At 38.5% G+C, this 15,706-nt stretch overlaps 3 protein-coding genes across 3 annotated transcripts; 1 reads left to right on the top strand and 2 right to left on the bottom strand.

Moving 5' to 3' along the window:
* Window positions 1–722: 722 nt before the first annotated feature.
* On the bottom strand, window positions 723–9,203 carry eef1g (eukaryotic translation elongation factor 1 gamma). Its single transcript, XM_067518388.1, has 10 exons — window positions 9,055–9,203; window positions 8,035–8,193; window positions 7,796–7,859; window positions 7,268–7,410; window positions 6,960–7,103; window positions 6,374–6,503; window positions 4,134–4,338; window positions 2,787–2,959; window positions 1,697–1,821; window positions 723–1,074 (listed from the first exon to the last, which is right to left on the bottom strand). The coding sequence occupies exons 1-10, from the start codon at window positions 9,064–9,066 to the stop codon at window positions 916–918; spliced, it is 1,314 nt and encodes a 437-aa protein (XP_067374489.1). The 5' UTR covers window positions 9,067–9,203; the 3' UTR covers window positions 723–915.
* A 136-nt stretch (window positions 9,204–9,339) lies between these two features.
* On the bottom strand, window positions 9,340–11,856 carry polr2g (RNA polymerase II subunit G). The gene is made up of 8 exons (XM_067518391.1): window positions 11,703–11,856; window positions 11,252–11,361; window positions 10,705–10,864; window positions 10,447–10,497; window positions 10,276–10,341; window positions 10,081–10,152; window positions 9,907–9,940; window positions 9,340–9,714 (listed from the first exon to the last, which is right to left on the bottom strand). The coding sequence occupies exons 1-8, from the start codon at window positions 11,712–11,714 to the stop codon at window positions 9,701–9,703; spliced, it is 519 nt and encodes a 172-aa protein (XP_067374492.1). The 5' UTR covers window positions 11,715–11,856; the 3' UTR covers window positions 9,340–9,700.
* Window positions 11,857–12,132: 276 nt separating this feature from the next.
* si:ch211-175m2.5 (uncharacterized protein LOC568697 homolog) lies at window positions 12,133–14,504 on the top strand. The gene is made up of 5 exons (XM_067518389.1): window positions 12,133–12,389; window positions 12,470–12,637; window positions 12,740–12,839; window positions 13,367–13,497; window positions 13,634–14,504. Exons 1-5 carry the CDS (start codon window positions 12,336–12,338, stop codon window positions 13,922–13,924), a joined length of 744 nt encoding a protein of 247 aa, XP_067374490.1. The 5' UTR covers window positions 12,133–12,335; the 3' UTR covers window positions 13,925–14,504.
* The last annotated feature ends 1,202 nt before the right edge of the window (window positions 14,505–15,706 follow it).

Here is a 15,706-nt window from a genome sequence, read left to right as displayed (position 1 = left end):
ACAGCACCAAACAAAGTCTCCTGTCACCACGAATACAATCAAAAGTGGCGCTTCACTTCCTTACGACACAGCGGCTTTATCGGTCACGTGATTTCACTCAACGCTTCACACACTTCGATACATGGTTTCGCTCTTTGTGCTCGATACACGTACCGACGCTTCAGTTTTGTTAGACCCATCTCTAAAGAATAAAACATTAAGATCTATGGTCCAAATTACAAAAACCAGCGTGTAATTTTATCCTATATTGTCTTTAATACTGCTTTTTGTTTCAATATGTGCAGCACTTTTTGCCACGTGTGATAAACGTAGTATACAAATCAAGCGCATTATAGTGTGTCACAACTGTTATTTTCAAGTTCAAAAGCATAGTTTCACTGACCTCTTCTGGTTGGAAGTTTTAACTCTAGTGCATCTCCAGCCACACCCAACAGGGCCAGTGATGTCACTATATTAATTGCATTTATGCATAGCTGGAAAAGGTTTTGTAACTTTAATAAAAACAAGATGTTCAATTGTTGTTGAAATTATCTGCAAGTATGTTTGCTGATCAAGGTGTGCACCAAATGAAATATTTTTCTTCTGGGTGGCAATCTTGGCTCGATATTGTCAGGACATTACATTTCTAGATGTGTTACTGCTGCCAACAGAAAATCCTGAAACTTTAAAAGCAAACATTTAAACTTGAGTCACACACCAAAGACATCAAATTCCGGACATAGCACTGTGGAAAATGCTTTATTTAGCACATCAAACAAAAGTTTTGGGCCACAGACAAAATTCACTCATCTTCTACCACTTTCATTCCAAGTCATTTATCTTCAGTGAGCACGTGGTGGCTAAAAGTTCAAAGGTCTTATGTTTCGAAAAGCAGAAGCATGGAGGGCTTTTGTTTGGACAGATTCCAGTGTTCCCTCACTTGAAGATCTTGCCCTGGTTGAATGGTTTACCCACGTGCTTGAACTCTCCCTCCCAGGCAAAGTACTCCTTTACCATGGTCTTGCACTCCTCACTATCTGGTTCCAGCTTGCGCCAGTCGTATGATTCGTAGTCAATCTGCCAGTCTTCAGACAACTGGGGGAGGAATAAAAGACTGTTAATTGAAATTGGAGTAAACTACCCTCAAGTTTGATGAGTGAATAATATACTATCACTGATTACCATGATTGTCCATTTCATTTTATTCAGAAGGAATAATGTGAGTTGCATGATGTGCAGTCAAATACAGACCATGCAAGTGTGAAATTTCAAAACATTTACAGATAAACATTTTTCCAATACTGATCATAATGTTTAATTTTGAGCTAAAACACATTTAGTCAGTGTCAGAAAGCACAAACTACTTAACTCAAAACAAGCTTCTGATGCTGTGTAATGTGCCCACAGCATGAACCAGCCTTCAACTCACTGAACCAGAGCAGACTGGGATGAATATGGTCTTGAGTTTCTCTTTCCCCATCAGATTAAGACTTCGTGCCATAATTGGACACTGCCTTGCCCAATGACAGGGAACTGGTCTGCTTACATTAAGGTCTTGTCTAAACCAAAGATTTTATCTCAGGAATGTTTCTTTGACAGTGCGACAGTCGAAACATTTTATAGCAACTCTACACGAGTGGCTGAACAAATCAATTGAGGTACATTTTTGAAGATGATGACAAATACCATTGTGTGGTTACAATGGTTAATCACTTACAGTGAAGGCCAGCTCCTGGCCTCTGAAGACCCAAAGGCCAGAGATACTGCTGTCATTGTTGGTGCCAAACAAGATGACGCTGGCGAAAGCATTCTTTCTCAGTTTGTCCAGGCGCTGGAACATTCCTGTTAAGATTAAGGCATTTAACACATTGTGAGAATAGATGAAATCCACAACAGACACTGTACTTGACATGCTGACGAGTGCTGTCCCGTTTGTGTCCAATGTTTGTTTAAAAGAACTCCACAGAGATCAATATCCACAAACTTCACGCTGGCTATTTAGAGAAAAAAAAAAGCTCAAACACCTGTGAAATAGTTCCGTCTTTAAATTTAGCCCTTCAGTATTTTAGGATTAGCTTAGTTTTGTGACCACAGCATGAACCAGCCCGTTACTCACTAAAACAGAGATGACTGGGATGAATGTGGTCAAGTTTCTCTTTCCCTGTCAGATTAAGACTCTGTGCCATGAAGGGACACCGCCTTGCCCAATGACAGGGGGACCCATCCTCTTTTCTTAAAGACATCTAACTTTCTATTGATCTGCATTAAAATGCAGATTGTGATTGCCCGCTATACTATGTTGAGTATTCTTGGGTACCTAGGTACTCAAATCTTGAGACCCAAGACTCTGAACTAAATTTCTGAAAAGCAACAGGCAAGTTTAGTAAAATGTAATTACTCTTACTCTAACACTGGTTTAACAAGTGCTTTTGCTTACCCACTAGCTCTGCATTCTCTGAACATGACATTTATCTACTTCTTAAAAAAAGTTGAGCTTTACTGAAGAGGTCAGAACCACTACAGAAGATACAAGAGCCTCTTATGTACCTTCCAAAATTTGTAATTTTAGGATAATGACCTACAAACTTGAGGTCACAATAAGACATCAGCCAGAAAAGCCACATACAAGTAGGACCAAGAGCAGAATTAAACCCATTTCTGGGATTTCTTTTTGACCACAGAGCAAGCATGTTGATTTGGATAACAAGTGAAACTAAAAAAATTATCTGCAACTTCACAAAAACTCCTTATGAAGTAATTTCCTTCAGATCAATCTGCTGGTTGAAAAGCATGTTCATGAGTCTCACCTGTAATAAGGTTGCAGCTCTTGAAGGTCAGTGTAAGCTCCTCAGGATATTTGTACTGGCCATACCAGATGGAGTACCCCTCACGGTCAAAGTGCTCCCAGAAGTGAGGAAGGGCTACTGTCAGGGTGTCTTCGTTGGAATACTTCCTCTTGAACTCGTCCATAACAAATGTGCTTTAAAGAAAAAAAAAAAAAAAGAAGTGTTTAAGATCAGGTCACAGTTTTTGTTCAAGACTAATAATGCATGGAAATTGCTTGTTGCCAAGGAACTACACAAAAAATGTTATCATCTAGGTGCTCAAGTTCATATGACTGACAAAATTTGGATGGTAGTTGGAAAACTGGCATTTAAGGCATCTACAGGACTATACAAGAGTATATTAAATCTCAAATCTTCTCTGTAGATCTTCTAGTTCAATTCAGTTTGTAGCCACAGCATGAACCAGCCTATTACTCACTAAACAGAGATGACTGGGATGAATGTGGTTCTGAGTTTCTCTTCCCCTGTCAGATTAAGACTCTGTGCCATGAATGGACACTGCCTTGCCCAATGACAGGGCATGAGAGGTTTTCTCTCAAAGGAGGAACCTTCTTAATGGCTGTACAGACCCACTATAGCCCAAAATTAATCTGCATATCAACACCTTGGCCTGTGAGCAATTTTATGTCAGTGGTGTCCAGATCAGCACTCCTTCACTACACAGAGAAATCAATCACAAAAGGTAATCAGTGTGAACAGTGCACACTATGACACACAGTTGTGCTACAAAAAAAAGTAACAATGACAAATCTGTTATTGAAACCAAAATGCCAAAAGGCCAATTTATACTTCTGTCGATACACATAAACGTCGACTGGGAACTACGCAGAGAAGAGAATGATGGGTAACTGTAGGTCGCATAGGATCACAACCAGAATAGAACAGAAAAGTAGAACAAGAGACATACCCGTCTAGATGTTCACACAGATTTTACATAATACTTTACATGGGACAAACTATTTGGTTAAAAATAATTGAAATAGTTTCACAGTGTGTCATTTGGTGAAATGGCCACCTCTGTTACCTCTCAAAATATTATAGGTTTAATCAACAACAAAGGACAGGTCATTGTAGTTCACCATGTCTATCAAATACCTCACATCCTCATCTGAGGAATGACTGCAGAAATCAAGAGAACTGCAGAGGCTTCACACTTTCTCATCACTGCAATTTTGTTCTCGGTGCTGTAAGATGCAAAACTGCCGTCTGGTGGACATGTACATTTAGTTTTCTCCGACGTTTACATGTATCAATGGAGAAGTATAATTCCACCTTCCACAGACAAAGCAAGCATTAGGACTGTCCTACCTCTTTGGCAGGTGTGCAAAGGGGTCCTTGGCTTTGGGCTCAGCAGCCAAAACAGCATCACAGTCATCCATCTCTTCTTCTGGTTCAGGCTTTTTCTCCTCCTTTTTCTTTTCCTTCTTCTCCTGGGGTTTTGCTGCCTCTTTTCCTCCCTTCTCTTTCTTAGGAGGGGCCTCTTTCTTGGGCTGCATCTCAGAAAACTTCTTGGCTGGACGAATGACAAGAGAAACAGGCTTCGTTTGATATTTTATAAAGAAATGTTTAATTTCGCACTCTCTGGGACCACTCTCGGGGCGTGACCTCGGAAATAAATTGTGAATTCTTACGAACAATTTACCACCTGTTTACAAGGGTCTTTATATAATTGAAACTGATTTTGTTTGGTTTTTAAACATTGCCACCAATACATATATCACTGTGCACACCAAGTTTTTGTTGGAGGTTGTTCTTTTATTTTAATTAACAATAAAATGCTACTGAGCTCTGAGAAAAATGAAAACAATAGACTATACAGCCCCAGTTTCCATTACAGTGCTTGCAGTGACAAGAGCCTGTGCACAAAAGCTGGCCCTACTTACTTTTACAACCAAAAACGAAACAGATTTCTGCGATAATGTATCAGAGGGCGAGATTTCTAGGACTTCCAGGAGAGTTTACATGTTTAAAATGTAAATGTTTAGAAGTCAATCGGGAAAGTGGGGGACTGTGATTCTGGAAAACAGAATTATGTGTCAAAATAAGTTTAGCGGTGTATTACCTTAAACATACTTTTAAACGTTTCACTTAAAGAATCAAGATTCATGAAACAAAAAGGTAACCGTCTGCTGTCAGATCATTTAGTCAGAATGAATATACATCATGGTTTAAATCAGTTGCCCCTAAACAGCTGCAACCATAACAAATACATAACAAAAATGCATGGAAATTGGCTGTTGCCAAGGAACTACACAAAAAAAAATGTTATCATCTAGGTGCTCAAGTTCATATGACTGACAAAATTTGGATGGTAGTTGGAAAACTGGCATTTAAGGTATCTACAGGACTATACAAGAGTATATTAAATCTCAAATCTTTCTGTAGATCTTCTAGTTCAATTCAGTTTGTAGCCACAGCATGAACCAGCCTATTACTCACTAAACAGAGATGACTGGGATGAATGTGGTTCTGAGTTTCTCTTCCACTGTCAGATTAAGACTCTGTGCCATGAATGGACACTGCCTTGCCCAATGACGGCGGATGAGAGGTTTTCTCTCAAAGGAGGAACCTTGTTAATGGCTGTACAGACCCACTATAGCCCAAAATTAATCTGCATATCAACACCTTGGCCTGTGAGCAATTTTATGTCAGTGGTGTCCAGGTTAGTACTCCTTCACTACACAGAGAAATCAATCACAAAAGGTAATCAGTGTGAACAGTGCACACTATGACACAGTTATGCTACAAAAAAAGTGACAATGACAGCTGCAAAAGTGATGTTTACACATTAATGGAATTATAACAGAAATATATTCTGAAATGGACCATTCTACAAATGGTTTAACAAAATGGACCATTCTAACAAAAGCTGCAGAATTGTGACCTTACCTCAGTTTGTGAGTCAACATAATATACTACATTATAAACATACAGATGCATGTACTTTCATACATTACTTTATATCTTCAGTTGCTACCAGTTACTGGTTGAGTAAACAAGTAACGTGCTCTGAATGTTGTCAAGAAGCTGCTAACACTATCACTTTTAATGTTACCTGCCTCCAGCTGACTTGCTCCATTGTGCCCCTTAGCATTTCCTCTGTTGCCTTCCTACGTGAGTAAAGACATTTATTACTCTTGGTAAACTTGATGCTGTGCGGAATATTTTTCACACTTCTGTTGTTCTGTCAAGAATCTTTTCCTTTTTTTTTGGCAAGTCCAAAATACTTTCAGACTATAGCGTTAACAGTGCCATCTAATGTAAGCCAACACTTTAGGCTTGCCTCTGCAGTTGGTAGAAGTTGGTTTGTGTTTGTAAGCCAAAAAGGAGCGGGTGCATCTTTCCCTCTCTCACTCACATACACAGGAGCACAAACAGACGCAACATAACTTGAACAAGATTGGTTTTTGACAGCTGTATTCATTTTCTGAAGAATCTTTGGTTTTCAAATGATGCAGTTGTCCCTTTGACTCATGTCGATTAATCTTTACAGCGTGTTGTGACAGGCTTCATACAAGTGCCTTCCGATTACATTGTTGGGGACTTACCATCAAACTGGGCCATCTTTTCACACAGCTTGACCTCTCCGAGGACAGCCTTGAACTGGGGCTGGTTGACACAGGTAGTGAACCAGCGGGTCACATTGGGGTATGGCTGACGGAAAGAAGGCTCAAGGACCTAGAGAAAAATATAGAGATAGAAAAGTATTATGCTTTAGTCACACTACTTATGTTGCTTGCTTTTGTTGTGAAACTGCATCATTCTTTAAAATACACACATATATATATTTGGTTCCAATCTTTAATTTCAGGTGAAATAAGCTGCAGACAAGAGCAGAAGATTTTACTTGAGAATGAGCATGAGAACAATGGATGATAATATAGAGCCTTGTTTTCAACTGGACTGTAAAATATAATTGAATGCTGCTGTTGGCTAGGCCGTTGTGCGTTGACAACCAACAGTATTTCTTGTCCCTCTTTGATTTTGGCCACACGAGTACATGCTGCCTGGTGGATTTGGTTCTGATGAGGGCCTTCTGAGAGCATCCCAACTCAATTATCAAACTGATCAAGTCAATTTAAAAAAATTCTACAACAAGCTCCAGTGTGTGGCTGTTTTGTCTGTATGTCAAACCTGTTTATAGAGCCAAAGCATGGAACAGACCACAGCGATGTCAGCAAGGCTAACCCTCTCTCCCACAAGGAAGGTACGGGTGTTCAGATGTTGGTTCAGCACACCAAGGACCCGCTTCACATCTTCTTTTGCTTGCTCTGTGGCCTAGATAGAAAGACAAATAAATATAAAACTGCATAGTCATCCAAGTCTGCCTCATAGGCAAATCCAGAGTTTTGTACTCTGACCAAGTGGCACCAACATGCCACCAAAGCTACCAAATAATAATTTAAGTCTTTAGCTTGGCCAGAAAATACCGAGATACATACCTGCTTGTTGAACTGCATGATTCCCAGAGTGGGGAAGACCCATGCACTGGCTGGAGGGATGATCTCTGAGTCAGCAAAGCTCACCCACTGCAGCACCTGGGCTGCAGCCTGGGGAGTGGCACCACGGAGGACATCATTGCTCACTGTAGTTAAAAAAATAAATAAATAAACCTAATCAAGATTAGAGAGCTAATTTACATAATAGGCACTCAACACAAGTGTTTCAACATTAATGTATATCCTTTGGACACTTGTTTGAGTGGTATAAACAATAGTTGTATTCTATATAGTTGTGCAGGAATCTGAATGCTGCATTTAAATTTTCTCTCTGAATCTAAATTGCTGCCATGAGATCAAGCTATCTGATTAAACTAACCTGTGGATGTAAAGTTTTGCTATAACAAATTATCCAGCTCAGAATGGAAGAAAAAAAAGTTAACCCACCTTTTAAATAGGAACAACAATAAACCAATATTTAAATAGCATGACACAAAAATAACACATTATTAATATACATTTAAGACTTACGGTAGTGAGCAATGGCATTACTCTCAAACAGACAGAAGCCGTCATCCCCCTGGTAGGCCGGTACCTACAAACAATAACAGAATTTAACAAGTTCAGTATATTTCAATCCAGACGATCAAGCAGTTAAGTACATAAGCAGATATAATAATTAAGCAATGGTGTCCTCAAAAGAGGTAAAGGTGTTTGTTTAAAGCAAGCTAGAGCAATCCTATTCAACCAACTACTCCAGTAGCCCAAACCTTGCCAAGAGGGAAGTTGCTGAGAAAGGCTGGAGTACGGTTTGTCTGCCCGAAGCTGAAGGCAGGGGGGTTGCTGGCAACTTTGAGGCGAGTACCACTATACTGGGCTGCAATCTGGGCCTTGAAGGCCCGCCAGTTCTCTGGGTACGTGTACAGAGTCTGGGAAAAAAAGGGAGACAGAATTTAATATTTGAAAAATCAAAAGCACTAAACTGAACAAGTAAACAGCTAAGTGTTAAATGTCAAATGTGTCATAGGAATTTTTTTATTGCAACATCTAACTATAATTAAAAAAAGCATGGTCTCTGACAAACATAAAAATACTTAAAAATTTTTTCAACTCATCTTTTCAATGTAGTTAGTAAGTAATTTGTAAGTCAAGTGTTTTTCAGTTGAATCCTGCCACACGAATGTGATGCTCAACCGTTCAAAATTCAACCAGATGGAAAGAGTAGCAGGATGCAGATGGAAACGCTTTACAAAGAACACTATAGCAGAGACTAGTTGGTACAGCAACATGTATGTTTGTTAGGGAATCTGCAGCAAAAATATTACATAAAAACTTAATTCACGTGGTTATTAGCCGGCTTCAAATGCTACCTATCCGTCATAACAGCCAACCCGAACGGCACTTTAACTAGTCTTCATATAGTTTTAACCTATTACGACGAAAGCAGAATACAGCTAACAAAGTGGAACAATTAAGCGAGGACATTTGTTAAACGTAACGTACGTTGTCGCTGAATAATTGTGAAGTTAACGTGGCAATAACCTGGGCCAGTAAATGGGCGTCATTCTCCTACAATGCAACGTCAGGATAGCAAGAGCTAACCTTTACTACAATGAACATTGAATGGAATCCTTTGTAAATATACACTTTTATGGATTCCTAACATTCAGAAACCACTGTTCACATCTAATAGTACAAAGCACCAGTGTAGATGGGCCTGATTTTCACTGGATTCTACTAGCACATTTTAAAGAAAGCTCCATAACATGCTATCTCTCCATTTTACTCACCCCTGCCGCCATCTTCAGGATGAGAGAAAGAAAGAACGAGAGCGCGCACGACTGACGTATTTACAGCCAGAACACGTGCGCGCCCTCGAAGTTTACGCGTTCACAATTCGCTCCATTGTCTATAACGGCAGGGCGATGCTTTGCTGCATGTCAAAACTTATGCTTTAAAAACGCATACATGTGAACTCCAGATGTAACACAGTTTCATCATATCTATTCACAAATAAAATGAATATTCCGACAAGATAACACTGTAACACTTAAATAGAAAAAAAATACAAAATGTAAGAACAAATAAAATAGTTTATTACAGTTCACATGCAAAAAAAGCATATACAGCTGAGATGCGATTTATGGATTCTAAATGAATAATAATCTCTAATTAAAGCATATGGGTTAATTTTGTATTGTCTACAATGCTGCTCTTAATTTATCAATCACACAACATTTTTTTTTACCCTACCACCACATCCAATAAAACTGACAAATGTAGGTTGTACAGCATAGTCATAAACTAAATTGGTCATCAGGCTTCCACTATCTGTCACTACACAAAATCAGTGTAGAAAAATATTAATTTTAACATAGAAATAACCAAGATACTACATAAAAAGTTCCATGTGAAATGTGCTTCTCCTGGCATGAATCAGCTCACAAGACCTGTAAACAAGTTCCACAATTAATAAAATAAAAAATAATAATTATTCACAGATTTAAGCCTAAGATTATGATGCTAAACAGGTCTGTAAAAAATATAAAAGGTCTGTGTACTCAAACCATGATACACATTTTATTATTCTGCATAATAATTTTACATTCTGCAAAGACAATGTTATATTATTTGATACTCACCCAGATAGTCATCCATGAGAGATCCAATAGCAAACTAGAAAAGAAGAAAAAAGTTTGTTTCCAAAATTTTAAACTGTAAATGACCATACTGTATGCCATTTCTGTAACCCTAAATGTACCATCTGATATATAAAACATTCTTATTTATACTATAGATTAAATATATTGTCTTACTATGTCATTTTTATCCACTCTTGTTCCCACGATTTTTAGTCGAATCTCATCATCTTGCTGGACTACAATGTCCTTTGAAAAGACAAGACATATTAATTTTTGAGAAATTATGTCCTGATAAAAATGGCATTCATTTTGTTAAACATTTATGCATAACTACAGCACAGAATAAGAGAAAACACAGAATGTCCTTACTTCATCAACCGTCTTATAACAAGGAGGATTAGAATTGGGATCAAACTCCATTTCTGAGGGGATGGACTGTAAAAAGAATGTTTCTTGTCTTAAAAGTAATACAAGATATAAACCAAATAGCATACACAGACAACCAATTCAGTCAAAACTGCAGATTTTAAACCGACTCACATGGCGAGAGATGAAGCAAGACATGGGACCAATTTCTGTGAACAATCCAACCTGCAAGAAACATAAGAATAATATGTATGTTAATAAGGGACAAAAGTATCACTTATCATTACATCACATATTCAACACATCAACAACTACAGAAATAATCACTCTGCACTTGAAGCACATTTAATGTGATGCAGATAAAAGTTTATAACACGTCAGTTTAACAGATCTGCACAGGGGCCAGTAAACCTGCATTGTACTGTTCTTCACCTTGTTAACCTGAGTGACCACAGCGTCCACAACTTCCCCTTTGAATGGACGGAACACAATGGCTTTGTACTTGACTGGATAGAGGACAAACCCTCTGCCCGGCTGTATTACACCTGCTCCAATGTTGTCAATAGTGGTTACAGCAATGACGAAGCCATATCTAATCAGGGAGACAAGAATATATATAAGTTACAAGTAGATACTGCTACACAAATTTCAAACAAATAAAATGTTTTTAATTCAGAAATGTTGCAAATGCTATGGCTTTGTGCTGACATCATTGTGATGCCTAAAATGCCTAAAGACACGTTTTGCTCAATTTGGTATTTCATAGTCTATCCCGTTTGAAAAAGGATGTGCCATTATTTGTTTCTCTCCGTCTTACCCTTAAAATCCGTACACACATCTCTGCATTGGTGCTATCTGGACCAGCAGAATATATTTTGTTTTAACATAAACAAAATTGCAGGTAAACACTTACTTATTAAAATAAGGCCTCTGTGCTCTTTAAACACGAAACTGATTCACAAGTGTTTCAGCAACTTACTTGCCAGTGCAAGTACCCTCCACTTCGGTGAAAAGCTTCTGCTTCACGGTGTTGAGGAGGTTAGGACCAAAATACCTGGGGTGTAGTAAGATTTCATGCTCCAAAGAAATCTGTGAACACAAAATGTTAATTAGAAGGAGACAAATTCACTATTAACTTACTACAATACGTTACCAGTACTTTATTGTCTAAACGCTTACGATTTAATAATGTAGGCGCTACTGCAATGTTTTTGGCTTAATAATTGGAATAACATCGTTTTCTCCATGGTATTTAAAAAAAAGATAAAGATGTAAGTGGACCAGTGTGGTACAGATTTTAGGTTTTGCTTAGCTAACATTGCAGGTTTAATAGCTAACCAAGCTAATATCACGCTTATCAAACATCAATAAACAAATTATACTCATGCAGCTCAGTCGACTCACTCAGGAATAATAATACGTATACTTACATGATAAAACATTTCTGTTGGATTGTTTTATTCGGCTTTGATTACTATTCTTGATCAATTCTCCAAATTTGTTTCTCATGTAACTAATAAAAACTTGAAGCTCATTCGCTATCAAGTCACTTCCGGGGTTAGGAGTCAACAACGGGGACTTTTGGTGCCCTGGGTTTTGTATCTCAGGGACCAACTAGCCTGTGGAACAAACCCAGTTTCACTCGCTGTTTGTTTTTGGAGCTAGCAAAACTCAAACGAAGCACAGCCACATGCTTAACACAAATAATAACGAACTTAAATTAAGTTCGTTATCTTTAGCACATGTCTGCGATAAAATAAGGTTTTATACGTACGCCTAAAATAAATGGCACATGACACACAGGCTGACCCCTGGCGCTGAGGAGGAGTAGTGCAGGAGGGCGGGAGCGAGCAGGCGTGATTTGACTGGGCTGTGGACGTATGACAACAAAGCAAAATTGAGAGTTTACTCGAGAGATCAACGCTTGTAACGGCCATTATTATATATATGACAGCCTGCAAGTGGTTGTAATACTATAATAAAAATCAACATTGACACGTGACTGAAGTTGAAAAGACTCCTGCACTGACCAGAGAGACAAGGTGTAAACTCAGCTGTGCGCCATGGCGAGTAAGATCGTCTTCAAGTTATTTCGTCCTTCTGTGGTCACGCAGCTCGTAAGTTGTAACACTTTCTAAAGTATGCTTCTAGTCCAGTGTCTGCATAAAACGCTACTGTCCTCCGCCCGCCCGCCCAGGTGTCTCCCCGCTCGGGCAGCAAGTCGCTGGGGAAAACTGTGGCGCTGGGGACGAGGACCAGACCTTTCTCCAGCGACCCCCCAGAAAAGGTCAGCCGTTTTCCTGTGCCTTACAGAAAGGACCTTCCCTATGATATAGTTGAGCTTATGGAGGAAATGGAGACAAAGGTAAAAAAAATAAAAAATAAAAAGGAAAGAAAGTTGATGTAACGCGTTCACTCTACCAAGTTACTAAATAAAGTCATCACGTTAAACTTTGTTTCTTTTCAGGGGGGCTTTCTACCCAATGTCTTCAAAGTCCTCTCTCACAGACCAGCAGAATTCAGAGCTTTCTTTGCATACTACAATGAGCTAATGAACAAAGAAACAGGTGTGTTTCTGTTTTTTCTCAGTGTTCTTGTTCAGGGCTGGATTCTGTTTGGCTTTGCAGGTATGGAAAACCACCTTTTGCAGTGCAGGTGAGTCATGAGGTAGAATATGTGATGCTGGATGTGTTCCAGAAAATAATCAAATAGTGGCAGATGGCACGTCAAAGCTGTGGTGAGTACGGTTTAGGTCATCAGGTACAGAAACTATTAGGCAGTCAGATCAGCATGTGTTATATTTAAAATCTACCCTGAACAAAACCCCTACACTACAACCTCTGAATTTTCGTATAGTTAAGTCACTCACACTAATTTTACAGGTGTTTTTTGTACTACGAGTATACCACTACGAGTATCTAGAGAACGAGGTAAAAACTATTCATCACAACAAAATACCCCTCTTTATTGGCATATTATAAACTTCTCTGAGTCATGCGTTGCAATTTGGATTTCGTTGTGTGAATTTGCCTTAAGTTTGGCCATTTTATTTTTCTTATTTTCCATGAATGTAATATCTGATGTCTTCTTCCAGGTAGATTAACCAAGGCAGATCGTGAGCTGATTGTAGTGGCGACCAGTATCCACAACAAGTGTCTTTACTGTGTAGTATCTCACAGTGCACTGCACCGCATCTACTCTAAAAACCCCACTCTTTCCGATCAGGTGATTACCTCATTGACTTTGTTATAAATCAATGTTAACCATATCAAGTGAAGTTATTCTGGTCACTTATTATTATAAATATTAATAATATTATTAATATCGGTCCGCTTATTAGCTTTTTATTACTTTAATCCAGGTTATTATAAACTATCAGAACGCAGCACTATTGCCTCGGGAGCGTGCCATGCTGGACTTTGCGATGGCTGTGTGTCGCTGCGATACCATCACTGAGCAGCATTTTCAGTCTTTGGAGGAAGTGGGCTTTGACCGTGAGGATGCCTGGGACATTGCTGCCATTACTGCTTTCTTTGCCATGTCCAATCGGCTCGCCCACCTCACTGACATGAGGCCAAACTTAGAATTTTATAATATGGGCCGCGTACCACGGAACAAGAGTGTCGACAAGGCAGGAGAAGAAGGCAAGTGAAAAAAAGAGCTCTGTCATAGACAGAGTTGTAAGAGATCAAAGGTCATGTGTGACAGTAATAATGTGTACACTTTAGCTAGTATTGTCTCTGCTTCGTTTTGTAATTTTGTCTCTCTCTTAAACAATCAGATGTTTTTTTAATTGAGCTAAATTAAGTTGAAATGTCAGACCTGCATGTTTGCTGCCTGAAAACAACGGAAAATCCATGTTAACACTGGAATTAGTGGGCTCAGGTCTTAATTCAGGAACTGCAGTTACTGAGCAAGTGTTGGAAAACAATTAGAGACTCAAATGTCAAAAATAATAAGCATAATGATATTTTAGTTTAAATCAAGTTTCTTACTGCACAGAAAGCATTTTTGAAACTTGCAGCGAACATGTTACTTCAGCTGCAGTTTGAATATAGGCCTAAATGCTGAGGAGCGTTTCAAGCTATTTGTGTTTTACTCAAAACCTTTGAAATGTGTAAATGTTAAAATTACTTTGCAACTGTTACATAAGTGACAGTATTTTAAGTTTTGCGTGAACAACTTAAAGAGAAACCCTTTTTTTTGTCTAGTAAATAAACAAACTGAAATAAGATTTTTTTTTATTTCCTTTTATTTTAATAATTCTTTACCATCACAAAATAGGTAAACAACAATAGTATCCAGCAAAGCATCTGCTTCACAATAATTAGCTGACTGTTCTGGTTGCCAGTTTAATAATGAAAAAAAAAACATACATAATGTTAGTGATGTTCTCATTATTGCCACCAGATGGCAACATAGCAGCATGTATGCCATCACTGACAAGCCATCACTTCCATATGAGGAAATAATTCTAGTGCTGAGTAATCTAGAAGATGATTATTTATAGTATTTTTTTTAATCTCTGGAAATTGTTTCACAAATATAAAAAAAATCACCATGAATAAAAGGAAATCAACAATACAAATAAGTAATAATAAGTAAAAGATTGTCAAACAAACATTTGCACCAGGGTTTATGTTATTGCAGTGTCACAGTCAGTAGTAGCAAATGTGTATTATACATAGGTGCAAATTGTAGCTAGTTTCTTTAACTGACGGCCTTGAGTGTGTGAGTGATGAGCACACACAGTTAGAAAGAGAGCTTCCCTACAAAAAGTATTTTTGACGCCATTTGGAAATTGCCTTTAACATTTAGGAAATATTCACACTTGAGAAACATATAGATATGTCACCACAGCTTCAGGGACTGATCACTTTTTATTTCAAAGAGACACAAATACTCTGTCAGTGTGGGTACTTTGAGCACCAAACTGAAAGTCATCCAGAGTCCGCAAGTCATCCAGATTTGGTATTTACTTCAGTGAAATGGGATTTGTAAAGCATACACACCCCACATTAAATTCTTCTGACAGAGCTTGAGACCCACTGTTGAGTTATGTGAAAGAGAATCCAGTGACGTCAGTAAAGGTCAGTTTATTGACTGTTTTCTCCATCGGCCCCTCCTGTCCTCTCCTTATCACCCTGAAAAAGTGTCAAATAGCCCAAAACCTGCTCATGTGCTAGATTATCATCAAACATTAACCCGTATGACCCCATGTCAGCTATTAATATTAAAAGCATGTCCCAGGCAAGGCTAATTCATGATATGGGGCTGCCCTGCATCACTCATCTTATAATTTTTTATGCCAGAATAGAATAAGTCCATTTCTGACATCTACTGCTTGTGTATATTGATGAAAAAAGGTGAACAGCTTTTAGGAGTGGGCTTTCTCTTGTCTCTGTCTGTATATCATGGACAAATCAATGTTATT

Source organism: Channa argus, chromosome 10 (assembly GCF_033026475.1).
Source record: "Channa argus isolate prfri chromosome 10, Channa argus male v1.0, whole genome shotgun sequence".
In the NCBI taxonomy this organism is placed as follows: domain Eukaryota; kingdom Metazoa; phylum Chordata; class Actinopteri; order Anabantiformes; family Channidae; genus Channa; species Channa argus.
Note: the sequence above shows the minus strand (reverse complement) of the source record. Positions and strands in the feature narration are given on the sequence as shown.